Source organism: Hypanus sabinus, chromosome 2, assembly GCF_030144855.1.
Source record: "Hypanus sabinus isolate sHypSab1 chromosome 2, sHypSab1.hap1, whole genome shotgun sequence".
Lineage (NCBI taxonomy): Eukaryota > Metazoa > Chordata > Chondrichthyes > Myliobatiformes > Dasyatidae > Hypanus > Hypanus sabinus.
In genome coordinates, this window is record NC_082707.1 from 182,177,826 (window position 1) to 182,205,131 (window position 27,306).

At 44.6% G+C, this 27,306-nt stretch overlaps 1 protein-coding gene across 3 annotated transcripts in view; it reads right to left on the reverse strand.

Moving 5' to 3' along the window:
• The window catches only part of LOC132388498 (uncharacterized), a 116,080-nt gene that overhangs the window by 24,894 nt on the left and 63,880 nt on the right, over window positions 1-27,306 (reverse strand). The window contains exons 13-18 of one of the 3 annotated variants that reach the window (XM_059960868.1): window positions 27,027-27,102; window positions 19,044-19,154; window positions 13,400-13,495; window positions 11,268-12,195; window positions 8,672-8,852; window positions 6,040-6,221 (exon numbers count right to left, since the gene is read on the reverse strand). In XM_059960868.1, the coding sequence (XP_059816851.1) occupies window positions 6,218-6,221; window positions 8,672-8,852; window positions 11,268-12,195; window positions 13,400-13,495; window positions 19,044-19,154; window positions 27,027-27,102 (1,396 nt within the window). In that variant the 3' untranslated portion in view covers window positions 6,040-6,217. Of the gene's footprint in view, window positions 1-6,039; window positions 6,225-8,671; window positions 8,853-11,267; window positions 12,196-13,399; window positions 13,496-19,043; window positions 19,155-27,026; window positions 27,103-27,306 lie in introns of those variants that run through there. The other 2 variants (XM_059960859.1, XM_059960877.1) reach the window with 2 other exon arrangements.

Below are 27,306 nucleotides of genomic sequence, written 5' to 3' on the forward strand. Positions count from 1 at the left end.
ACATTGAAATCGAGCTCACATGCACTACTTGCCCTGGGATCTCACTCCACACTCTTATGATACTCTGAGTGAAGATATTTCCCTTCATGTTTCCCTCAAACTTTCCACCTTTCTCCCATAACCCGTGACCTCTAGCTGTAGTCCTACCCAACCTCAGTGGAAAAAGCCTGCTTGCATTTACCCTATCTACCCTCTTAATTTTGTATACTATACCTCTATCAAATCTCTCAATCTTCTAAGGAATACAGTCCTAACCTATTCAATCTTTCCTTGTAACTCAGGTCCTCCAGACCCGGCAACATCCTTGTAAATTTTCTCTGTACTCTTTCAAACTTGGTTACATCTTTCCTGTAGGTAGGTGACTAAAACTGCACACAATACTCCAAATTAGGCCTCACCAATATCTTACATAACTTCAAAATAACATCCCATCTCCAGTATTCAATACACTGATTTATGAAGGTCAATGTGCCAAAAGCTTTCTTTACAATCCTATCTACCTGTGACACTGCTTTAAATGAATTATGGACCTGTATTCCCAGATCCCTTTGCTCTACCGCACTCCTCAGTGCCCTACCATTCACAGTGTAAGACTCTTCTGGTTGGTCATTTGAATCGGGAGCAAGTTACAGCTTGTGATTCAGCTGGGAGCTCAGAGAATTCGACCGTGCAGGTAGGATTTAAGCCTACTTGGTCAATACCTGTGGAGGAGGGGGAACTGCGCAGGCGCGAGTGATGTCAGCATCGAGCGCGCACTTTAAAAGGCAGGACTTCTTTTCAGAGCGGGCAGCGGAGTCCTGGGCTTTGGCTAAGTGGGTTTCGGCATAAGGGGACTTCGGTAAGCCTGTGTGATTGCTCGCTGAGGGGAAGAAGGTAAGGTCGCTAGGTGCTTTTTAGACTTATTCTATTAATCCAGTTCAGGTATGGGGGAGACAGTCAGAGCAGTGGTGTGCTCCGTATGCAGTATGTGGGAAGTCAGGGTCAACACAGTTGTCCCTGATGACCACACCTGCAAGAGGTGCGTCCAGCTGCAGTTCCTATCAGCCCGAGTTAGGAAGTTGGAGCTGGAGCTGGATGAACTACGGATTCGGGAGGCAGAGGCAGAGATAGATAGGAGTTATCAGGAGATAGTCACACCAAAAAACCAAGAAGTAGGCAGATGGGTGACGGTCCAGAGAGGCAGGGGGAGCAGGCAGAGAGAGCAGAGCACCCCTGTGGCCATTCCCATTAACAATAAGTATACTGGATACTGTTGATGGGGATGACCTACCAGGAATGAGTTGTAGTGGTCCTGCCTCTGGCACAGAGGTTGAACCCTCAACTAGAAAGGGGAGGAGGGAAAAGAAGAGAGCAATAGTTTTAGGGGATTCTATAGTCAGGGGGGCAGATAGGAGATTTTGTGGGGCAGATCGGGAGTCTCGGATGGTATGTTGCCTCCCTGGTGCCAGGGTCTGGGACATCTCAGATTGGGTGCAGGCTATTCTTGAGAACGAGGGCATGAACCCAGATGTAGTGGTCCATGTAGGGACCAACGATGTAGGTAAGGTGAGTGAGGGGGTCCTGCTTAGAGAGTTCAGGGAGTTAGGAGTGAAGCTGAAAGGCAGGACCTCCAGGGTGACAATCTCGGGATTGCTACCTGTGCCACGTGCGAGTGAGGTGAAGAATAGAATGATTATGCACATTAATACGAGGCTGAGAGCATGGTGCAGGAAGGAAGGGTTCAGGTTTTTGGATAATTGGTCTTTGTTCCAGGGACATTGGGATCTGTTTCGAAGGGACGGTCTACATCTGAACCGGAGGGGTACTAACATTCTTGCAGGAGTGTTTGCCAGTGCTGCTCGGGGGGGTTTAAACTAGATGTGCAGGGGGCAGGGATCCAGATCCAGAGGGTTGGTCAGAAGGAGCATGGGGTTAAATGTGTAGAAGGTTTGGGTGATCTTGAGAAGGTCATCAAAATTCAGGGTGCAATTAGCCCGATGGAAGTTCAAGGAGCTGGGTTAGGTACAGTAGACAGTGTTTTAAGCAAAGAGAGGAGGAATGGGCTAAGAATTCTATACTTGAATGCGCGTAGTGTCAGAAATAAGACAGATGAGCTTGAAGCTCAGATGAAAATGGGGAACTACGATATTGTTGAGATAACGGAGACATGGCTGCAAGGGGATCAGGCCTGGGAATTGAGTGTACCAGGGTATACGTGCTATCGTAGAGACAGAAATATGGGAAGAGGGGGTGGGGTGGCCCGGTTGGTGAGGAATGAGATTCAGTCCTTAGCAAGAGGTGACTTGGGAACAGGGGAAGTAGAGTCTGTGTGGATTGAGCTGAGGAACAGTAAGGGTAAAAAGACCCTAATGGGTGTTGTGTACAGGCCCCCAAAAGGTAGCGTGGATATTGGGTACAAATTGATTAGGGAGTTAACATTGGCATGTGCTAAAGGTAATGCAGTCGTTATGGGAGATTTCAACATGCAGGTGAACTGGGAGAATCAGGTAGGTGCTGGACCCCAGGATAGGGAGTTTGTGGAGTGTCTAAGGGATGTATTTTTGGAACAGCTTGTGCTTGAGCCAACCAGGAACGAGGCTATTTTGGACTTGGTGATGTGTAATGAACAGGAATTGATAAGTGATCTTGAAGTAAAGGAGCCATTAGAAAGTAGTGATCATAACATGATAAGTTTTTATCTACAATTTGAGAGGGATAAGGGCAGATCAGAGGTGTCAGTGTTGCAATTAAATAAAGGAGACTACGGAGCCATGAGGGAAGAGCTGGCCAAAGTTAAATGGGCGGATGCCCTGGCAGGAAAGACAGTGGATCAGCAGGGGCAGATATTCTTGGGGATAATACAAAAGATGCAAAAGCAGTTCATTCCAATGAGAAGGAAGGATTCAAAGAGGGGGAAGGGGCCACAGTGGTTGACAAAGGAAGTGAGAGATTGTATAGCATTAAAGAAAAAGAAGTATGACAGGGCTAAGATGAGTAGGAATACAGATGATTGGGAAAGTTTTAAGGAACAGCAGATCTTAACTAAAAAAGCAATACGGAGAGAAAAAATCAGGTATGAGCTCAGTCTAGCCAGGAATATAAAAGGGGATAGCAAAAGCTTTTTTAGATATGTGAAGAGAAAGAAGATAGTTAAGAACAATGTTGGCCCCTTGAAGAATGAATTGGGAGAAATTGTTATGGGAAACAGGGAAATGGCAACAGAATTTAATGCGTACTTTAGATCTGTCTTCACCAGGGAGGACACAAGCAATCTCCCAGATGTATGGATGGGCCAGGGTCATAAGATATCAGAGGAATTGAGACAGATTGACATTAGGAAAGAAACTGTGATGAGTAGACTGGTAGGACTGAAGGCTAATAAATCCCCGGGTCCAGATGGTCTGCATCCGAGGGTTCTAAAAGAGGTGGCTCAGGAAATTGCGGATGCATTGGTAATCATTTTCCAATGTTCCTTAGATTCAGGATCAGTTCCTGAAGATTGGAGAGTGGCTAATGTTATCCCACTTTTCAAGAAGGGAGGGAAGGAGAAAACGGAGAACTATCGCCCTGTTAGCCTCACGTCAGTCGTGGGGAAGATGCTTGAGTCCATTATTAAGGAAGAAATAGTGGCACATCTTGATGGCAGTAATAGGATTAGGCCAAGCCAGCATGGATTTACCAAGGGCAAATCATGCTTGACTAATCTGTTGGAGTTTTTTGAGGGTGTAACAAGGATGTTAGACGAGGGTAAGCCAGTGGATGTTGTGTACCTAGATTTTCAGAAGGCATTCGATAAGGTGCCACATAGGAGATTGGTGAGTAAAATCAGAGCTCATGGCATTGGGGGCAGGGTTTCAACATGGATAGAAAACTGGTTGGCAGATAGAAAGCAAAGGGTAGCAGTGAATGGGTATTTCTCGGACTGGCTGGAGGTGACTAGTGGGGTACCACAGGGCTCTGTATTGGGACCACAGCTCTTTACGATTTATGTCAATGATTTAGATGAGGGCATTGAAAACTATATCAGCAAGTTTGCTGACGATACTAAACTGGGTGGCAGTGTGACATGCGAAGATTAGGAGAATACAGGGAGACTTGGATAGGCTGGGTGAGTGGGCAGATACTTGGCAGATGTCATTCAATGTGAATAAATGTGAAGTTATCCACTTTGGAAGCAGGAACAAGAGGGCAGAGTATTGTCTGAACGGTGTAGAGTTAGGTAAGGGTGAAATGCAAAGAGACCTAGGAGTCCTAGTTCACCAGTCAATGAAGGTGAATGAGCAAGTGCAACAGGCAGTGAAGAGGGCAAATGGAATGTTGGCCTTTGTTACAAGGGGAATTGAGTACAAGAGCAAGGATGTCCTTTTGCATTTGTACAGGGCCCTGGTGAGACCACACCTGGAATATTGTGTACAGTTTTGGTCTCCAGGTTTAAGGAAGGACATTCTGGCAATTGAGGAAGTGCAGCGTACATTCACTAGGTTGATTCCTGGGATGGCAGGGCTGTCTTACGCAGAGAGATTGGAGAGATTGGGCTTGTACACACTGGAATTGAGGAGATTGAGAGGGGATCTGATTGAAACGTTTAAGATAATTAAAGGATTTGATAGGATTGAGGCAGGAAATATGTTCCAGATGTTGGGAGAGTCCAGTACCAGAGGGCATGGATTGAGAATAAGAGGTCAGTTATTTAAAACAGAGTTGAGGAAGAGCTTCTTCTCCCAGAGAGTTGTGGAGGTGTGGAATGCACTGCCTCGGAAGACGGTGGAGGCCAATTCTCTGGATGCTTTCAAGGAGCTAGATAGATATCTGATGGATAGGGGAATCAAGGGATATGGGGACAAGGCAGGGACTGGGTATTGACAGTGAATGATCAGCCATGATCTCAGAATGGCGATGCAGACTCGAGGGGCCGAATGGTCTACTTCTGCACCTATTGTCTATTGTCCTTCTGAAGGGCAAAACCTCACACTTGTCTGCATCGAATTTCGTCTGCCATTTTTCACCCATTTTTCCAGCTGATGCAGATCCCTCTGCAAGCCTTCCTCACAGTCCACTACACCCCCAATCTTGGTGCCATCTGCAAATTTGCTGATCCAGCTGTGGTGAACTACATATACCTGTCTGGACACGCCCACCCCGCTGACTGCTCCTGTGCCTCCTCCCACGGACCCCAGTATAAAGGCGATTGAGGCCTGAGCCCTGCCCTCAGTCTCAAGGATGCAGTGTGGTGGTCAATTGCTGCTTGTTCTTTCTTCCAGCCAATAAAAGCCTACATCTCGCCTCACGTCTCCAAGAGTTATTGATGGTGTATCACCAGCTAACCACATTATCATTCAGATCATTGATACAGGTGACAAACAACAAAGGACCCAGCACTGATCCCTGCGGCACACCACTAGTCACAGGCCTCCAACCAGACAGGCAACATTCTACTAGCTTCTCCCACAAAGCCAATGTCTGATGTACTCAACATCTGCCACGCTGTGCAGAAGGGATTCTCAATCTCACTCAGACTTGGCCAGAACATATTGTCCTTTCATTCCAAATTTAGAGACCATAAGACAAAGGAGCAGAATTAGGCTGATGGGGCGAGATGTCTTATTGCTGCTCCCATGTCTTATAGTCTCATTCTGTGTGATGATTAAGTCATTCCATGTCACTAAATTCTAATCTTTTGCTGACAGCTGTGTGGTAGGGAGACAGATTCAGACATTGAGGGGATTGACTGAATTAATTGGCACAGAGAAGCAATCAGCCCCACTCCCTGGCCTTCTCCCCATAACCTTTGATGCCGTGTCCAATCAGGAACCTATCAAGCTCAACCTTAAATACCCCTAACGACCTGGCATCCACAACTGCCTGTGGTAATAAATTCCACAAATTCACCACCCTCTGGCTAAAGAGATTTCTCCGCGCCCCTGTTTTAAATGGATGCTCCTCTGGTGAAAAATCACCAATCATGTCAAGAAGCTCTCAGACCTCAAACCTCTTCACACAGCCACCTACAATGTGAACCCACCCCCCCACTTGTGTGAGAGTCAGTGAAAGGAAGCCACCTCACGTTGAATGTAAACATTTTAATATCATTCTGTGTAGCTGTATAAGAGAAGAAAGTTTCTGGAATCCTAGGTGATGTGACGTTCAACAACTCCATCCCACTGTGAAAGATCTATAACGAGTTTGTGCTTCACGTTGTTCTGGAATATTCCCATTGCCTTCCTGGCAGCGGGACCTTTTAGCTGCTTAGGAAAGAAGAGAATCCGTCAATGTAATGAATTACATGGAACAGAATCGTCCCCCTAGAAAGGCCTAGGTAGAATGGATGTCGTCAGGATGTTTCCTGTTGTGGGAGAATCAATGACCAAAGCACACAGACTCAGAACAGAAGGATGTCTCTTTAGAACAGAGAGGGGGAGGAATTTCTTTAGCCAGAGGGTGGCGAATCTCTGGAATTCATTGTCACAGACTGCTGTGGAGGCCAGTCACTGAGCATATTTAAAGTGTAGGTTGATAGGTTCCTGACTAATAACGGTGTTAAATATAACAGGGAGAAGCCAGGAGAATGGGGCTAAGAGGAATTATATATCAGCCACATTTGGATGGTGGAGCAGACTTGATGGGGCCAGATGTCTTATTGCTGCTCCCATGTCTTATAGTCTCATTCTGTATGATGATTAAGTCATTCCATGTCACTAAATTCTAATCTTTTGCTGACAGCTGTGTGGTAGGTAGACAAATTCAGGCATTGAGGGGATTGACTGAATTAATTGGCACAGAGAAGCAATCAGAAGTTGCTAGTAAGCTGTGAACTACAGTCTTGGAGAAGTTGCTACCAGAAAGTGCAGTAGAAACAGGGACCGGAACATTCAGAATGGAGAAGTTCAAAAGGATGTAGGGAGAGTGCAATTAATTGGAGACTCTTTTCAAGGTTTTGGGAGAGATAAATGAGCTCAGTCATGCCCCTAGAGTGGAGGGAGCTTCACTCTGTCTCATCCCATGAGTGTGTGATAGGGCAGTGTAAAGGGAGCTTCACCTTGTACCTGACCTTGGGAGTGAATGATAGGACAGTATAGAGGAAGCTTTACTCTGCATCTGATGGGACAGTGTAGAGGGAGCTTCACCCTGTCTCTTACACTGCAAGTGCATGATTGGGCAGTGCAGACAGAACTTCACTTAGTGTCCTACCCTGGGAGTGAGTGATTGGGCAGTGCAGAGGGAACTTCACTCAGTGTCTGACCCTTTTTTTTTACAAAATTCCTTTATTACAAATATCAGTGCTATACAATATATACAAAACCGTGACTAACACAATTACTTTACTACATATAGACAATACACATTAAACCAAAATGTTCCCATCTCTATCAATGATGGCACTTACACCCCGCGGAGTCCATCGGTCCCGGAACGCTTCTAAGGTCGCCGTGGACTGCACGTGTTCCTTTTCAATATCTACCCGAGCACGAACATACCCCCTAAACATCGCCAGGCAGTATGCCCGGGCAGATACTCCCACCACCCATTTCCAAGAACCACAGATGGCTGATTTCACCAGACCCAGGAGCAAGTTAACAAGGCATCCTCACCCCTCCATGCCCCCCTCCTTACTGGATGACCATATATAAATAGGGTGGGGCTAAAGTGCAACCAGAAGGCGAGAAGCAGCCCACGCAAATACGTAAAAAGGGGCTGCAGCCCCGCACACTCCAGGTACATGTGGTACACGGTCTCCTCCAGCCAACAGAAATTACATGCAGGTGGGAGATCCATCTACAAACTAAAGAACTTATTGCTGGGCACCGCTCTATGCAGCACCCTCCAGCCGAGATCCCCCAGGTGCATGGGAAGAACCCCCTCGTAAAGGGACTTCCAGTGGCGACCCTCCTCACCTCCAGGTGGAAAGACTGACCGCCATGGCGTTTCGGGACAGTGAACAAGGGCAAAGAAGTGGAGGGTGTGGAGTAGCAGCCCATACAGATACCTCCTACCGGCATCTCTGAATGGGATTGTGTGTGTCGAGGAGAGACGGCTCAAGCTCTTGGAGAAGATTGCGGGGCCTGGGCCTGACAAGCAGCTCAGCCTGAGTCGGTCCACACACCTGAGCCGTACCGACATCTGTTGAGGTAGGGCAAGGGTCAGCCAGGACTCTGCCCTCTGCCAGAGGAGGGGATTCCCGGCCTGAGGCAACCATGTTCCAGACCCTCAGTAGGTCCTGATAGAAGCTGGGCAGACTCCGCAAAGCAGCATGGCTGACGCCTGCCAGTGGTAGCCACATATCTTCATGAAGACAGCAGCCCCTCTGGAGGAAGAATGTTGCCAACACATGCCACCTGGGAGGGTGCTCAGCGTACAGGAATCCCTGCAAAGTCCTGAGGCGGAGAGCCGCCAGTTGCATATGTACACACAAAAGAGACTGTCTGCCCTCTCCCACTGGGAGACTCAAGACTGCTGCAGAGAGTGTAGAGAGAACTTCACTCAGTGCCCCTTAGTGCCTGACCCTGGGAGTGTGTGATGGGATAGTACAGACAGGGCTTCACCCTATGTCTAACTCTGCGAGTGTGGGATGGTGCAGTGCAGAGGGAGCTTCACTGTGCTGAAGTCCTGGTATTGTTTCTGCAAACAGGAACTGATAATCATACTTTACTATCTCACCTGAAGAAACAAAAGCAACAAAAGAGCATCTACTTACTTTTCCAGCATGTTTCCCTTGAGAAGATGGGAGGTGTGATTTGCCACCATCTGCAGTAGTTGAGCCAGCTGCTTCTTCTTTGCAGTGGTCTCTTTTGATAGATCCTGAGAGTTCAGAACAAACGCTGCCCTCTGTTCTTTATGGAGCTTTGTGTTAAGTGAGTCTGTTACAAAACCATGTTCTGCAAAATAATGAAAAGAAGATGAGTTGGGAGTAGTCAGCCAAAATCTTACAAATCAGAAGATATCGGTCAATAGATCTTACTCTGGCAGGAGGTCTGTGACCAGAGGTGTTCTGCAGGGATCCATACTGGGACCTCTGCTGTTTAAGATCTGGATGAAAATGTGGATGGGTGCATTAGTAAATTTGCAGTTGTCACAAGGATCGTTGACTTTCCAGTTGGTGTAGATTGGTAAAGGTTCAGCATGATATATCTGTACACTCAGTAACCACTTTATTAAGTACCCCTGCATCTAATAAAGTGGCCACTAAGTGATGGTCATGGTCTTCTGCTGCTGTAGCCCAACCACTTCAAAGTTCAACATGTTGTGTGCTTGGAGATGCTCTTCTGCACACCACTGTTGTAACACGTAGTGATTTGAGATACTGTCACCTTCCTGTCAGCTCGAACCAGCCCGGCCATTCTTGTCTGACCACTCTCATTGACAAAAGGTGTTTTTGCCCACAGATTGGCTGCGCACTGGATTTTTTTTGTTGTTTTTAGCATCACTCTCTATAAACTAGAGGCTGTTGTGAAACCCCGCAGATTGTGAGATACTCAAATTACCCCATCTGGCACCAACAATCATTCCACAGTCGAAGTTACTTAGATCACATTTCCATTCTGATATTTGGTCTAAGCAACAAATGAACCTCTTGACCGTGTCTGCATGTTTTTAAGCATCAAGTTGCTGCCACATGACTAGCTGATTAGATATTTGTATTATTGAGCAGATGAACAAGCGTACTTAATAAAGTGGACACTGAGTGTCAATCATATGGCATGCTTGCCTTTATTAATTGAAGATACTAAGTTCAAAGCATCAGGAGGTATGTAGCAGCTTTACAATATTCCTCCACATCTCAGTTTTAAAGGGGTGCCCTGTTATTCTGAGGCTGTGCCCTCTTCTTTCCATTCTCCATATTTACACCTATTCCTGGGATGTTACTTATATCCTCGACAATGATAAGTCTTGCAAAATAGTTGCTTAAATCAACTTCATTTTTGAATATTTATTCTACACGACCAACCCTCTGTAAACTCTGTTATATTCTGTGGAAACTCTTTCTATCTCATGCCATATTTCTGGCATAATTTATTTCTACTAGTTAAATCAGGGATTTCTCCATACCAGCTGAAAGTTTACTGTATGCCAAGTACCTAATGTTGGTGCATGATACAGAGATAGGAGAGGTTTTGAAGGATATGGGTCAAATCTGGGCAAATAGGACTAGCTTACATGAGGCCTGCTTTCTTGCTGTATGCCTCTACAACTCCATGTGCTTTTCACCTCATTCTGTCACTATTTGATAGGCCAAATAGCCTAGTTACCCTCCTATATCTCGTATGGAGACCAAACCAGGTGAAACAGGTAGTGCTGATCATCCAGCCATAATCATGGCGAGTTGCTGCAGGCATCTATTAGAAGGTACAGAGGAGAGGTAGAGCAGATGATAAGAGGCTCAGATTGAATGGACAGCCAGAGACATTTTCCCGGGGCGGAAAGGCAAACACAAGGTGTCAACATTTTAAGGTGACTGGAGGGAAGTATAGGGAAATGTCAGAGGTAAGGTTTTTACAGAGAGAGTGGTGAGTGCATGGAATGCACTTCCAGGATGGTGGTAGAGACAGATACATTAGCGACATTTCCATGGGTACATGGATGATAGAAAAACAGAGGGCTATGTAGGAGGGAAGGGTTAGATCGATCTTAGAGAGGTTGAAAAGTTGGCACAACATTGAGATCTGAATGGCTCGTACTGAGCTGTAATCTCCAGATGAGGTAGAGATGGGTTTGGAAGGTGTACAGGTCTGTACACTCACAGTCCTGTGCCATTTCCAATGGAAGAAACAATGACATTCCCTCTCTCTTTAGACTTCCTGCGGAAATTAGCACCACTGGTTTTCGTCTCAGACTTCCAGCACCTGCAGCTTTTTAATTTTCACTGATTATCTCTAAGTCAAGTTCTTGATAGATACTAAATTTCTTTCATTTTTCTCCACTAAAGGCTGATGATAAATGCAATCCTTTGAAGATCACATGGTCATGGAGAGTGGAAACAGGCCTTTCGGCCCATTGTGTTTATACTGAACATCAATCACACATTTACAGTGATTCCATTTTATTCTTATCCTATATTTCCTTCAACTTCCACTCCCAGATTTTAACCTTCACTCACAAACTGGGGCAAGGTTAACCTACTGACCCATACGTTTTTAGAATGTGTGAGGGACCCAGGGAGTGTGCAAACTCCCATGCAGTCAGACAGCACAAGAGGGCAGGATTAAACCGGGGTGAGCTGGGGCTACGATGTAACAGTTCTACCCATTGTGCTGCCGAGGTGCCGGGGTTTAAAGTTGGGGTGGAGGCTGTACCTGGGCAGAGGTGCCTCTTCGCTGCCAAATGGTGCGACACTCGCTTCCTGTGGCGTGTCCTGGCAGACGGCTCCTCCAGTCCACCCCGAGGCCCAGCTGCGGGTTCCTCTCCCAACCTGACGCTCAGCCTCAGAATGTGATCCCCAGACTCCTTTGGCCGGGCTCGCCGGCAGGTGTGGGGCACCGGCCGCTCCCTCTCCCTCGCCTCGGTGCCTCGGGCTGGCCGCTCTTCTGCCGGACGGACGTGCCCGTGGCTGGGTCTCCGGCAGCCGTGAGACCCCTGGCCCCCATCCCAGCCCTGACAGGGATTCCGCTGCCGTCTGTCGAAGGGTCTCCCGGGGTGGGAATCCCGCTCGCTTTGGAGGTGGGCTGCGGGCTGGCCCTGGTCAGTCCGGTTGGAAGGAGGTGGTGTGCTGGCGGATTCTGCTGAGCTCTGGCAGCGATGGCCCTCTCGGCGTAAGTCCTGACCCGCTCGCTGCTCTTGCTCGGGATCACGCACTGCCCTGGCCAGCAAGAGTTCCTGCCGCGCTGGGACCTTCTCTTGGTCGTGTGGCTGCTGTCCCTTCAGGCTTCCGGGTTCCCGGTGCGGATGTCGCGCTTGAAGACCGTGTCCTTCACATTGGGAGCAGGGCCAGTTGTCCTCAGCACTGTGCCCCTGCAGCTGGCACCGCGGCACCGCCTGGCAATCTACCTGTCGGTCACCGCAGGCCCGGTGGTCCAGACACTGTCTGCAGGTGGCTGCCAGCCCCGAGGTGGGTCGGGATCCTTGGCCATCTGCCTGTGGGCCTGGGGAGTGCGGCCATTCCTCGCACGGGGTCTCGGACTGCTGCCGTCTGTCCTCCAGCTGTTCCGGGAGCTGCACACCCTCCTTGACTTTCGCCAGTGACTTCTGTCGTTGCACCAGCTTTAGCTGTTCAGAAGTAACATCCTTAATGAAGCAAATGACAAAGAGATGTTACCCTATGCTTTCTACAATAAATATCCCTGAGCACACAGACAGTTGAAAATAACAACAGGAATACAGGAGTTGTGTTGTTATGTTAATGTTGTATAAGGCTGAGTCTGGAGCATTGTGTGTGGTTCTGGTCACCTACCTACAGGAAAGAAATCAATAAGATCAAAAGAGTGCGGAGAAAATTTACAAGGATGTTGCTGGGATTTGAGGACCTGAGTTATAGGAAAAGGTTGAATAGATTATTCTCTGGAGCACAGGAGAATAAGGGGAGATTTGATAGAGGTACTGTATACAAAATTATGAGGGGTATAGATAGGGTAAATGCAAACAGGATTTTTCCACTGGGGTTGGGTGAGACTAGAACTAGAGGTCATGGGTTAAGGGTGAAAGGTGAAATATGTAAGGGGAATCTGAGTGGAATCTCTCACTCAGAGGGTGGCGAGAGTGTGGAACGAGCTGCTATTGGAAGTGCTGGATGCGGATTGGATTGTAACATTTAAGAGAAGTTTGAATATGTACGTGGATGGGAGGCTATGTTGTGGGTGCAGGTAGATGGGACTAGGCAGAAGACCAGGTCGACATGGACTTACGAAATGAAGGGCCTGTTTATGTGCTGTAATGCTCAATGATGCTATTTGGCCCTCTGAGCCAGCTCTGTTACTCCATATGAACAGATATGATTATTGAAATCAGATATGTCCTTAGCAACTGTAAGGTGCCAGAGCTCACTATTTTTTATCAGCTATGTGCTTATCTAAAAATTCTTAAATGCCCCTAATGTATTATGGGCTTACGGTGTCTGCCTCTACCACCACCCATGGCAGGGAGTCCCACGTACCCAGCACTTTCCATGTGAAGAACGTAACACTGGCATCTCCCAAAACTTTCCTCCAATTATGCCCCCCTGTATTAACCATTTCTGCCCTGGGAAAACATCTCTGGCTAACCACTTTATCTATATCCCTTATTATTTTGTACCCCTCTATCAAATCACCTCTCATCCTCTTTCACTCTAAAGAGAAAAACCCTAGCTTGCCTGACTTCTTGTCTCTAAAGAGAAAAACGTTGTCGGTTTCTTAAACAATCCCCTCTCATTCTACAGACTTGTGAACATAAGCCCCAATCGATCCCAGCTCTCCTTCTGGGCTAACTCCCCTGGATGTAACAGGAAAGAAACCTGGTCAGGCTGGACCTTTTCTTTAAGGGCTGCTGCAAGGTCTTTGATTTTCTTGTCATCCTGGCAGGATTTCTGTTTCAGAGCATCTATCTCTTCCTAAAAGACAAGATACATGTCTTAGTTTAACGTGTCTAAAGGTCCAGGGCTGAGAACATGGTACTATGTGACATCTGTGCTGCAGACACTAAAAACAGTGTATAAATTGCTAATGGATACTGTCCACGAGACAGGTTAATACTGCATGTGGGTTGACATACAATTCAACACTTGATGTAATTTGTGTAAATACAGTACAGTGCAAAACTCATAGGCACATATACCGCATATAGGGCTTTCCCTATCAACTGGGGTAGTTACCCACAAACACAAGAAAATCCTGATGAAGGTCTCAGCCCAAAACATCGACAATTTACTCTTTTCCATAGATACTGCATGGCCTGCTGAGCTCCTCCACCATTTTGTGTGTGTTGCTTTTGGTTAACTGCCCCCCCCCCCCACCAATTTGTGAGTGAGGGTTAGAATCTGCTGTTGTTAGTTGATGGAAATGTGGGGTAAGAATAAAGTGGCATCAGTGCAGGGCTAATGAATAGGTGATGTTCATTATAAACACAATGGGCCGAAGGGCCTGCTTATACACTTTGTGACCACGTGATCTTAAGAGAATTGCATTTATAATATATAACTATTTGTCAACGTGGAGCACAGAGTGGGTTTGTAAATCTGATGGGAGCAAAGGATGTTGGAAATGGCAGAGCAGAGTGCTGTGGGAGAGATGTGGAGCAAGTGGCAGAGGAGGGGTGCTGAGGCAGATAGGTGGCGCTGGTGCAGGCAAACCCAGCCCTGATTCCAAACAATTGGTTTATTGATCATTACAAAATTTCTCTCTGGTGCTTCCTGCTCCCTCCCCTCTCCCTTCCCCTTCTCCTAATCATAATTCCCCTCTCCCTGTCCTCTTCCCACTCTCAGTCTACAATAGACACCCATATCAGAATCAGGTTTATCATCACTCACGTATGTCATGAAATTTGTTTTATTCTGTGGCAACAGTACAGTGCAATACAAAAACTACTACAGTAGTGTCCAAAAGTCTTAGACATCCTAGCAATATGTACAGTGCCTATAAAAAGTATTCACCACCCCCCATTGGAAGTTCCTGAGTTTTATTATTTTACAGTATTGAATCACAGTGGATTTAATTTGGCTTTTTTGACACTGATCAACAGAAAAGACTCTTTCATGTGTAAATGAAAACAGATATCTACAAAGTGATCTAAATTAATTACAAATATAAAACATAAGATAATTGATCGCTTAAGTATTGACCCCCTCCCTTAATCACTGGTGTCGCCAACTGGTTTTTAAAGTCACATAATTAATTAAATGGAGATCACAATGTTCCATCAAGGTGTTTCAATTGATTGTAGTAAAAATACACCTGTATCTGGAAGGTCCAACTGCTGGTGAGTCAGTAATCTGGTAAAAATTACATCATAAAGACAAAAGAACACTCCAAGCAACTCTGCAAAAAGGTTATTGAAAAGCACAAGTCAGGAGATGGATCCAAGAAAGTTTCCAAGTCAGTGAATATCCCTCGGAATACAGCTAAGTCAATCATCAAGAAATGGAAAGAATATGGCTTAGCTGTAAATCTGCCTAGAGCAGGCTGTCCTCAAAATCTGAGTGACCGTGCAAGAAGGGGACTAGTGAGTGAGACTACCAAGAGACTTATGACAACTCAGGAGGAGTAACAAGCTTCAGTGGCTGAGATGGGAGAGACAGCGCGTACAACAACTGTTGCCTGGGTGCTTCACCAGTCATCATTTTATGGGAGAGTGACAAAGAGAAAGCCACTGTGAAAAAACCCACAGGAAATCTCGGCTAGAGTTTGCTAGAACGCATGTAGGAAATTCTGAAATCAGCTGGAAAAAAGGTTCTATGGTCTGATGAAACCAAAATTGAGCTTCTTGGCCACCAGGCTAAGCATTATGCTTGGCGTAAGCCAAACACTACACATCATCACAAACACACCATCCCTACTGTTCAGCACGCTGGTGGCTGCATTGTGCTGTGGGGATGCTTCACTGCAGCAGGCCCTGGAAGGCTGTGAAGGTAGAGGATAAAACGAATGTGGCAAAATACAGGGAAATTGTGGAGGAAAACCTGATGCAGTCTGCAAGAGACTGTGACTTGGGAGAAGATTTATTCTCCAGCAAGACAATGACCCCAAGCATAAAGCCAAAGCTACATGGGAATGGCTTTAAAGCAACAAAGTTAATGTCCTGGAGTGGCCAAGTCGGAGTCCAGACCTCAATCCAATTGAGAATTTGTGACTGGACTTGAAAAGGGCTGTTCACTCACAATCCCCATGCAATCTGACAGAGCTTGAGCAGTTTTGTGAAGAAGAATGGGGAAAAATTGTAGCATGCAGATATGCAAAGCCAATATCTGCATGCAGATATGCATATACTGACTTGGGGTGAGTAATTATGCAATTATTTTGTGTTTAATAATTGTAATAAATATTGACCAATTTGTAGAAATTTGTTTATGCTTTGACTCAGAGTCTTTTATGTCAATCAATGTCAAAAAAGCCCAATTAAATCCACTGTGATTCAATGTTGTAAAACAATAAACCACAAAAACATCGGGGGTGGGGTGGTATGAATATTTTTTATTAGGACGGTATATGTGCCCAAGATTTGCACAGTACTGTACACTCTCAGATACGTGTACCTGTTTTCATTTAGTTACACTGAGCATTTATATTCAGCATACAATTTTCCATACATGTATATATAGTGTTTAGCTACTACCCTGTGTATATAGAACTTCAGAACTTAACAGTCCTTTCAACCCACAATATCTGTGCCAAATATAATGCCAAATTAATCTAAATCTTTTCTATTTCCATATAATCTATATCTCTACATTCCCTGTATGTTCATGTATCTGTCTGAAATCCTCTTAAACACCATTCTTTAACCGGCTCCCACTGTAAGATCATAGGAGCAGTATTAGGCCATTCCAATATGACTGATGTGTTTTCCTTCTCAATCCCATCCTCCTGTCTTCTTCCTGTAACCTTTGATGCCCTTGCTAATCAAAAATCTATTAACCTCTACATTAAATATACCCAACGACTTGGTCTTTCCAGCCATCTCTGGCAATGAATTCCACAAATTCACTATCACCTGGCTAAAGAAATTCCTCATCATTTCTGTTCTAAAAGGACATCTTTCCCAGTAATGGAAACATCCTTTCCATCACTATCCCTGGCAGCCTATTCCAGGCACCAAACCCTCCATGTAAAAAGCTTGCCCTGCACATCTCCTTTAAACTTTCTTCCTCTCACCTTGATAGGGCTCCCTCCTATCAATTTATAAACTACCATTGGATCTCACCTCATTACCCACGTTGGGGAGGAGGTACAGGAACGTGAAGATCCACACTGAATGATTCCCCTCAGCCATCAGATTTCTCAATGGCTCATGAATCCATTATTCATTTTTATTGCACTATTCATTTATTTTGTGACTTATAGTAATTTTATGGCTTTGTACTGTACTGCTGCCACAAAGCAACACAATTCATGATGAATAAATCAGAGATAATAAACCTGATTTGGATTCTCAGCCTTTGATGTTCCAGAGAAAAGAATGCAAGTTTGTCCAACCACTCTTTGTGGCTAATACTCTAATCCAGGTAGAAAACAGGACCTTATTTCAGTATATTCCACAACCTTCCAAAGTAGCTGAATATATTGTATACATACCGTTTTGTATACATGTGTTTATATACACTTTTCAGCCATACTGTGTATGTACACTATATACTCAATTAGGTACTCCTGTATGTTTGTGGTCTTCTGCTGTTGTAGCCCATCCACTTCAAGGTTAGAAGTGTTGTGTGCTTAGAGATGTTCTCCTACACACCACATTTGTAAAATGTGGTTATTTGAGTTACTGTAGCCTTTCTGTCAGCTTGAACCAGTCTGGCCATTCTCTTCTGATCTCACTAACAAGGTGTTTTTCCTGGAGAACAGCTGCTCGCTAGACTTGTTCACACCATTCTCTATAAACTGTAGCGACTGGTGTGTACATCAAAAACCAACAAGTTTCTGAGATACTCAAACCACCCCATCTGGCACAAACAATTATTCCATGATCAAAGTCACTTAGACCACATTTCTTTCCCATTCTGACATTTGGTCTGAACTACAAATGAACCTTTTGACCACATCTGCATGCTTTAATGCATTGAGTTGCTGCCACATGATTGGCTGATTAAATATTTACATTAATGAGCAGGTATATCTAATAAAGTGACCACTGAGTGCAGGTGTGTTTGCATACATTGTGTTTAAGTATGTTCTGTATACAGCTGTATATATGTTTATATGCACTATGTTTAACCACACTGTGTATATATTGATATACTCTGTTTAGTCATATTGTGTGTCATGTAGCTGTGTCTCTCCTGTTCACTCTAACATTAACAGTGGCACAAAACATTCTTGAAAAAGTGTAATAAGTCAATTAGAATTCAGTCAGGGTTAGTCACTTACACACTGGACATTAGAGATTTATACTCTGCAGGAACTGGTACCGGATCCATTGTTGTTTATCATCGATGTCAATGATCTGGATGATAATGTGGCAAACTGGATTAACAAATTTGTGGACACCAAGATTAGGGGCATAGTGGACAATGAGGAAGGCTATCAAAGCTTGCAGCAGAATCTGGACCAGCTGGAAGAATAGGCTGAAAACTGGTGGATGGAATTTAATGCAGACAAGAGTGAATTCTTGCATTTTTGGAGGACAAACTTATGGAGGACTTACACAGTAAATGGTAGGGCAGTGAGGAGTGAGGTAGAACATAGGGATCTGGGAATATAGATCAATAATTCCTCAAAAGTGGTGTTACGGATAGATAGGATCATAAAAAAAGCTTTTGCCACAGTGGCCTTCGTAAATTAGAGTACTGAGTACAGGAGTTGCGATGATATGTTGAGGTTGTATAGGATGTTGTTGAGCCCAATTTTTAGCTTTGTGTGCAGTTCTGGTCACCTAACTACAGGCAAGATATTATTAAGATTGAAAGAATGCAGAGAAAATTTACACAGATGTTGCCAGAACCTGAGGAACTGAGTTATAGGGAAAGGTAGGAACAGGTTCGGACTTTATTCTCTGGAGTCTAGGGGAATGGGGGGAGATTTGACAGAAGTATACAAAACTATGAGGAGTAAAGATAGGGTAAGTGCAAGCAGGTTTTTTTCCATTGAGGTAGGATGAGACCAAAATTAGAGGCCATAGGTTAAAGGTGAAATATTTAAGGGAAACCTGAGGGGGAGTTTCTTCACTCAGAGGTGGAATGAGTTGCCAGCAGAGGTAGTGAATTGCAACATTTAAGAGAAGTTTGCATAAGTACAGTTGAATGCATGGGAGAGTTATGGTCCAGGAGTTGATGGAACTAGGCTGAATAAAAGTTTGGCATGGACTAGATGGGCTGAAGGGCTTTTTTTCTGTGCTCTACAGCTCTATGACTCTGTGATCTTATTTCATCTGATTGGTCTCAAAGTGCCAAGAGCTCTAGTTGATAGTAGTCCGAAGTACAGGTGAGTCTAGTTTCTCAGTGTACCTACCTTCAGCCTTGCCTCCACTGTATCCAGCTTCCTTGTCTCCAGCTGAAAGGCTTCTTTCATTGCTTCCAGCTGCTCCTTCAGGAATATCCACCGGTACTCTGACCTCTCCAGCTACAAGGGAAAAGCACAACTTAAGAACTTTACAGCACAATACAGGCTCTTTTCCCCACAAAGTTGTGTTGACTTTTTAAACTACTTCAAGATCAATCTAATACTTTTGTCGCGCATAGCCTTCCATCATCCATGTACTCATCTAAGAGCCTCTTAAATACCCCTAATGTATCTGACTCTATCACCACCCCCGGCAGTGTATTTCATGCATTCACCACTCTCTGTGTAAGAAACCTACCCCGACACCCTGTACCTTCCACCAAACACCTTAGTTATGTCCCCTTGTATCAGCCATTTCAGCCCTGCTGGCTGTCCACTCTATCTATGCCTCTTATCATCTCATACATCTCTATTAAGTCACCTTTTGTCCTCCTTTGCTCCAAAGAGAAAAGCCCTAGCTTACTCAACCCATCCTCATAAGACCCTTTTCCCATGACATTCCCTTTAATGCAGGTAGCATCCTGACAAATCTCCCCTGCACCCTCTCTAAAGCTTCCCTCTCTAAATCACCCCTGCACCCTCTCTAAAGCTTCCACACCCTTCCTATGAAGAAGCTTCCAGAACTGAACGTGTTACTCCGTGGTCTAACAACGATCTAATGGAGCTGTAACGTTACTTCACAGCTCTTGAATTCTATCCCCTGACTAATGAAGGCCAACATACCATATGCCTTCTTAACAACCCTATCAATTTTCTCTGCAGCTTAGAGGGAACTTGGACTTGGACCGCAAAATCCCTGCTTCTCCACACTGCTAAGAATCCTGCCTTTAAGCCTGCACTTTGCCTTCAATTTTGACCTTCCAAAGTGAATCACTTCACACTTGTCTAAGTTGAACTCCAACTGTCATTCCTCAGCCCAGCTCTGCATCCTGTCAGTGTCCCATTGTAACCTATGACAACCTTCCACACTATCCACAACACCACCCACCTTTGTGTCATTTGCAACTTTACTAATCCATCCTCCACCTTCCTCAGCAAAGCCATTGATAAAGTTCACAAAGAGCAGGGGCCCCAGAATGCAGCCCTGCAGAAAACCACCGTCACTGACCCCTAGGCAGAATACGCTTCATCCACTACCATCCTCTTCCTTCATAACCTTCCAAAGCAGATGTCTTTTGCAATGTTGTCATTTTTGGAACGTGAGAAACAGGCTTTGGTGAAGGGGTTGGAACCGCTGCCTCACACTGCCAGAGACCCCAACGATCCCAACGTCTAGAACTGGCAGTGTGCAGTTTGCATGTTCTCTCTGTGACTGTGTGAGTTCTCCCCCATGTTTTCATTCACATCCCAGAAATGCCCTTACTAATTAACCTCCACTGTTAAATGGATCCAATGACTTGGTTTCCACAACTCTCTGTGGCAATGAATTCCACAGATTCACCACCCTCATGACTCAGGGAAAAAGATTAAGACAGAGATGAGGAGAAACATCTTCTCTCAGAGTAGTGAATCTGTGGAATTCTCTGCCCAAGGAAGGCCACGTCATTAAATGTAGTTAAAACACAGTTTCTAAATTTCTGAATAACAGGGGAATTAAAGTTATGAGGAAAAGGCAGGTAGGTGGATCTGAGCCCCACAGCCAGAGCAGGCATGATCTTATTGAATGGCGGAGCAGGCTCGACGGGCCAGATGGCCTAATCCTGCAACTAAAGGTAGCAAGGTAGTGATACAGTTAGCACAACACTTTACTGTGCCAGCGATCACCAGTCAGGTTTTAATTCCCACGCTGACCATGTCAGCTTCTGGTTTCTTTCCCCATCAGAACCAGAATTATCATCACTGACTTTCAGTTTAGCAACGCTGAGATCATTTGGAAGTTTGGTTGACCCCTGGGTTCATATACTGGATCTGTATTGATGTGTTTATTGATGGATCTCTCTGTAGAGAGCCACGCTTCAAGAAACCCTCATGGAGAAAAGAGAAACAATGATGTCAACAATCAACGAATTGCCAGTAATCTCAAGATCTGGACAGCAAAGCCAGCACTTCCAACGGACCTCCCTCAAAGCTCACCAGTCAGAATCTTCTACTGCTAAATTGTTCACAGTGTTTCAAACCAGCCAACCAGATCACAACATCTAATCAATATCCATTTGGACCCCAGAGGATTATATAAACCAGCATTCTGAGGAAACAACACCCTCAACTGTGCACAGATAACGGCTTCTCAATTGCAGCTGGAATGTCTGGAAACATTTTGCCAAGCCTGGCGATCAACCAAATTTCCAAACAGCCAACCCGAGCTACCAATATTCGAAACTGGGACCATTTTCAGAAATTTGCACTAAAATAGACTTCGTCTTTTTATTTTGTGTTCTTTCTTGTAAAGATATATATATATATAATTATATATTTTAGATTGTTCTTGTGAATGATGATTATTATATCATATTATATCAGAATCAGAAACAGGATCAGGTTTGCTATTACTCACTGTACATTGGTTGAGAAATTTGATGTTTTGCAGCAGCAATGCAGTGCAATATGTGAACCTACTATAAATTACAAAATAAATATTGCAAAAAGAAGAATAATGAGGTAGTTTTCATAGGTTCATGGATCACTCAGAAATATGGTGGTGGAGGGGAAGGAACTGTTCCTGAATCATTCAGGGTGTGCCTTCAGATTCCTGTATCTTTTCCCTGATGATATAACAAGAAGCTGTCATGTCCTGGTTGGTGAAGGTCCTACACACCCCCAAAGACATATGAATTTGTGAGTTAAATGTATATTACCCCTAGTGAGTGGGTGAGTGAGACAATTAGGTGGGGGGAGGGGTGATGGGAACGTTCAATGAATAAAATAAGCAAAGGTAGAAATGGACAGGAGGTACAGAAGCAAGAGTAAATCTGTAGATGCTGGAAATCCAAGCAACAGATATGAAATATTGCAGGAACTCAGCAGGCCAGGCAGCATCGATGGAAAAGAGTACCGTTGACGTTTCGGGCTGAGACCCTTCAGCGGACTAGAGAGAAAAAAGAGGTACAGAACCCTGAAGTCCCACACCACCAAGCTCAGGAACATCTACTTCCCTTCAACCAGCCAGCACAACACTAATTACTACCTTTACTAAGTATAGCGCACTTTTGCACTAAATTCAGAATTTTTTTGTTCAAGTTGTGTTTGTTCCTGTAAAAATAGTGTATAATTTATTTTAATGTTTCTCTTGTGAATGCTGCTTTTATGAAGCTATGTACCTGTGATGCTGCTGTGAGTAAGTTTTGCAGTACATCTGTGCCTACACATACTGTATTTGTGCAGATGTTAATAAACTAGACTATGAGTTGAAATGAGTGAAAACTTGCACCCTTCAGAGCTCCTTTAAATCTTTCCCCTCTGCCGGCAAGATAAAGCCAGCAAACAAACGCAACATCTTGCAAACAGCTTCTTCTTCTAACTATAGTTCTTCTTCTGAATGCTATTAACTGCAGCCAGTGGTTTCCCTTTTAAGGATGTATTTTTGAGCCGACTAAATGATCTGGTGCTTCTTCGATCTCCTGGGATTTGATGTGAATGAGAGTGGAGAGCGCAGCCACGGTCATCGCTGTGTCAATTTCTCGTGGTGGAGCATGCGCCTGTGGTTGTCTCCATCACTCTGCACCGATTAAAGCATCGAGCAAGACTAAGATCGTCGAGGATGAGAGTAGAAAATAAGCAGGTGCTCAGCACCGTCTGCCTGCATTTGCCCGGTCTCTTCCCACTGCTGCCAGTGGGTGGACGGTGCAGAAATCCTGGGTTCAGGAGGAGCATCTGGACATGTTTCACTTGCCTCAGCATTGAATGTGCTTCCCAGCACTTTCAGAGACTCTGCAGCTCATGTTCTTGTTAACTACTTACACTGTTCCTATCTGTGCAATTTGATCAAGGTGCTTCAGCACTGAATTGATCCTGTGGCCGTGGCCTGCAGCTATCTGACTTCTGGATCAGCCTCATTCGCCTCGGTGGTGAACTACATCTACCTGTCTGGACACACCCCCTGCTGACTGCTCCTGTGGCTCCTCCAACAGACCCCTGTATAAAGGCGATCAAGGCCTGAGCTCGGCCTCTCAGTCTCCAGGATGTAGTATGGTGGTCACTCTCTGTTGGTTCCTTCTCCCAGTCAATAAAAGCCGATATCTCGCCTTTACATCTCAGAGTGAGTTATTGATGGTGCATCAGCTTCGGTGGCTCCATGGCCGTGAACTCACTTTCTTGGGAATCTGGGGTTAATATTTTTGTTTACTGTTTGCACAATTTTTTCACCATTGGATGTTTGATGGACTTGTTGCATGGAGCTTTTCTATTGTATTCCTTTGATTTGTGGATACTCATAAGAAGATGAATCTCAAGATTGTATATTGTGTAAATAATTTAATATGAGGATAAGAATTGGATGATTTAACAGATGGCTGAGGAACTGGTGCAGGGGGCAGGAGTTCAGATTTATGGATTGTTGGTATCTCTTCTGGGAAAGTATAACCTGTACAAAAGGAACGGGTTACACCTGAATCTGAGTGGGTCCAACAACCTTGCAGGCAGATTGGCTACGGTTGTTCAAGTGAGTCTAAACTAATTTGGCAGGGGGATAGGAACTGGAGTGATAGTGCTGAAGAAGAGGTAGCTGGTTTACAAACAGAGGCAATTTGTAGTGAAACTGCTAGCAAGGAGAGGCTAATGACAGGGCAAAATTGCAGCCAACAGGATGAGTTGCAACAAAAAAGGCAAACAAGATCAGAAAGGGCAAACGCAGTATTGAAGGTGTTCTATTTGAATACATGCAGCACACGGATTAAGGTAGATGAACTTGTAGCACCATTACAGATTGGCATGCTGGCATCACTGAATCATGGCTGAAAGAAGATTATAGCTGGGAGCTTAATGTCAAAGATACACATTGTATCAAAAGGACAGGCAGGAAGGCAGAGAGGGCAGCGATGCTCTGTTGGTAAAAATTGAAATCAATTCATTAGAAAGAGGTGACATAAGGTTGGAAGGTGTTGAATCATCGTGGATAGAGCTGAGGAACTGCAAGGGTAAAAAAACCCTGATGAGAGTTATATACTGACTCCCAAATCAGTAGTAAGAACGTAATCTACAAATTACAATGGGAGATAGAAAATGCACGTCAAAAGGGCAATGTTACAATAGCCATGGGAGATTTCAATAAGCTGGTAGTTTGGGAAAATCAGGCTGGTAATGGATTCCAAGGCGGGGAATCTCTAGAGTGCCTATAAGATGGATTTTTTTATAGCAGCATGTGGTTGATCCCACTAGGGGATCGGTTATTCTGGATTGGGTGCTTTGCAATGAACCAGAATTGATTAGAGAGCTTAGGGTAAAAGAATCCTAAGGGGAAAGTGATCATATTATGATCAAATTCACCCTGTAAATCTAGTCTGACAGATGTGTTGGAAATCTTTGAAGAACTAACAAACAGGATAGACAAAGGAGAATTGGTTGATGTTGTGTACTTGGATTTTCAGAAGGCCTCTGACAAGGTGCCACACATGAGGCTGCTTAACAAGCGACAAACCCATTGTATTACAGGTAATATTCTGGCACAGAAAAATCTGTAGCTGACTGGCAGGAGGCAAAGAGTGGGCATAAAGGGAGCCTTTTCTGAATGGCTGCCCGTGACTAGTGGTGTTCCACAGGGGTCTGTGTTGGGTCTGATACTTTTTCTGCTATATGTCAATGATTTAGATGATGGCTTTGTTGCAAATTTTGCAGACGTTATAAAGATAGATGGAGGGGCAGGTAGTTTTGAGGTTGTAAAGCGGCTACAGAAAAAGACAGATCAGGAGAATGGACAAAGAGACAAGAGTTGGAATACAGTGTCAGGAAGTGTATGGTCACGCACGGGGGTAGCAGAAATGAAAAGGTGATTATTTTCTAAATGGAGAAAAAAATACAAAAAATGGAGGTGCAAAGGACTTGGGAGTTCTTGAGCAGGATTCCCTAAAGGTTAATTTGCAGGTTGAGCTTGTGGTGTGGAAGGCAAATGCAATGTTAGCATTTATTTCAAGAGGATTAGAATATAAAAACAAGGATGGAATGTTGAAATTTATTAAGCACTGGTGAGCCCTCACTTGGAGTATCGTGAGCAGTTTTGGGCTCCTTATCTTAGAAAGAAAATGCTGAATCTGAAGAGGGTTCAAAGGAGGTTCACAAAAATGATTTAAGGATTAAGCAGATTGTCATGTGAAGAGTGTTTGATGGCTCTGGACCTGTATTCACTAGAATTCAGAAGAATGAGGAGTAACTTAATTTGAAATCTATTGAATGGTGTAAGTCCTTGATGGACTGGAGGTGGAGAGGCCGTTTCCTATGGTGGGAGAATGTAAGACTAGAGGACATAGACTCAGATTAGATGGGTGTCCTCTTAAAATGGAGATGAGGATGAATCTCCTTAGCCAGAGGATGGTGAACCTGTGGAATCCTTTGCCACAGGCAGCTGTGCAGGCCAGGTCTTTATGTATATTTAAGGCAGAGGTTGATATATTCTTGATTGGTCAGGGCATGAAGGGATACGGGGGGAAGGCAGGAGATTGGGGCTGAGAGGAAAAATGGATCAGCCATGATGAAATGGCAGACTCAGTGGACCAAATGGCTTAATGTTGCTCCTATATCTAATTGTCTTAAAATAAATGTATGTTGAACTCTCACCTTAAACCTTTGTCCTCTAGTTTTAGGCTCCACTACTTGGAGGAAAATATAGTGATATTCTTGCCTATCTATAACCCTCATGATTTTAGAAGTACTCCAACCAGATAACATGAACATTAATTTCTCCAATTTCTGGTAATTTCTCCCTCTCCCCCTTCTCTTTTTCCATTCCCTGTTCTGGTTCTCCTCTTAGCCCTTTCTCTTCTCGTCACCAGCCCATCACCTGCCTCTGGTGTTGCTCTGGATTTTCCAGCACCTGCAGAATCTCTTGTGCTTATGATTTAATAAACTTCTTACAGATCACACTTCAATTACTTTTGTTCTAGCTAAATCCCTCTCCAGAATCTTTTCTTATTGCTCAAGCTCTCCATAAGACCATGACATAGGAGCAAAATTAAGCCACAAACTCACCATCCTCTGGCTAAAGAAATTGCTCCACATCTCTGTTTTAAACGGATGCCCCTCTATACTGAGGCATCTACTCTGTCTAGGCCTTTCAACATTCAAAAGGTTTCAATGAGATCATCCCTCATCCTTTAAAATTCCTGTGAGTACAGGCCCAGAGCCATCAAAGATTCCTCATATGGTAACCCTTTTATTCCTGGGATAATCCTTGTGAACCTCCTCTGGACCTTCTCCAACGCCAGCACATCTTTTCCGTGCCCAAAACTGTTCACAATACTCAAGGTGAGGCCTCACCAGTGCCTTATAAAGCCTCAGCATCACATCCCTGCTCTTGTATTCTGGACTTCTTGAAATGTGCCTTCCTCACCACCGACTCTACCTGCAAGTTAACCATTAGGGTGTTCTGCACAAACAAAGTCTCCCAAATCCTTTTGCAGCTCAGATTTTTGGATTTTCTCCCGATTAGAAAATAGTCTGCACATTTATTTCTACTACCAAAATGCATGGCCATGCATTTTCCAACGCTGTATTTCATTTGCCACTTTCTTGCTCATTTTCCTAATATGTCCAAGTCCTTCTGCAGCCTTTCTGTTACCTCAACACTACCTGCCCCTCCATCAATCTTCGTATCATTCCCACAGTCCTGGCAACATCCCAGTGTAACTGGTGGCTGTTGGATGGCATGGACAGTGCGAGAGTCCATGAAACTACTGCAAGCCTCCACAACCATTACTGTTTCAGTAACGTTGTTCGAGCGATAAACTATTAACCTTTGTAATGATACTGAAAAGTGGTGCTCATCTGCTTAGAATGACAACTAACCAGCTGTTTGAGCATGTCAGCTGAATGAAGAGCTCGCTTGTTCTCCTGCAGAAGGAGGGACTCCCGTTCCCGAAGCCTGTGGTAAAGAACAAAGAGATCAGTGCTCACACCAGAGGCCATTCTTATCACTCTAGTTTGGTGGCCTTGGAGGGGAGTTATTGTGCTTACTGTAGAGTGAAAGCTCTGGAATTACTAAAGCATGAAATCAAAACACGTGTGTTAGTGTGTGTCCGTGTGCGTGTGCCCGTTCCGTCCCCATGACCATCCAGGTCATGCTCTC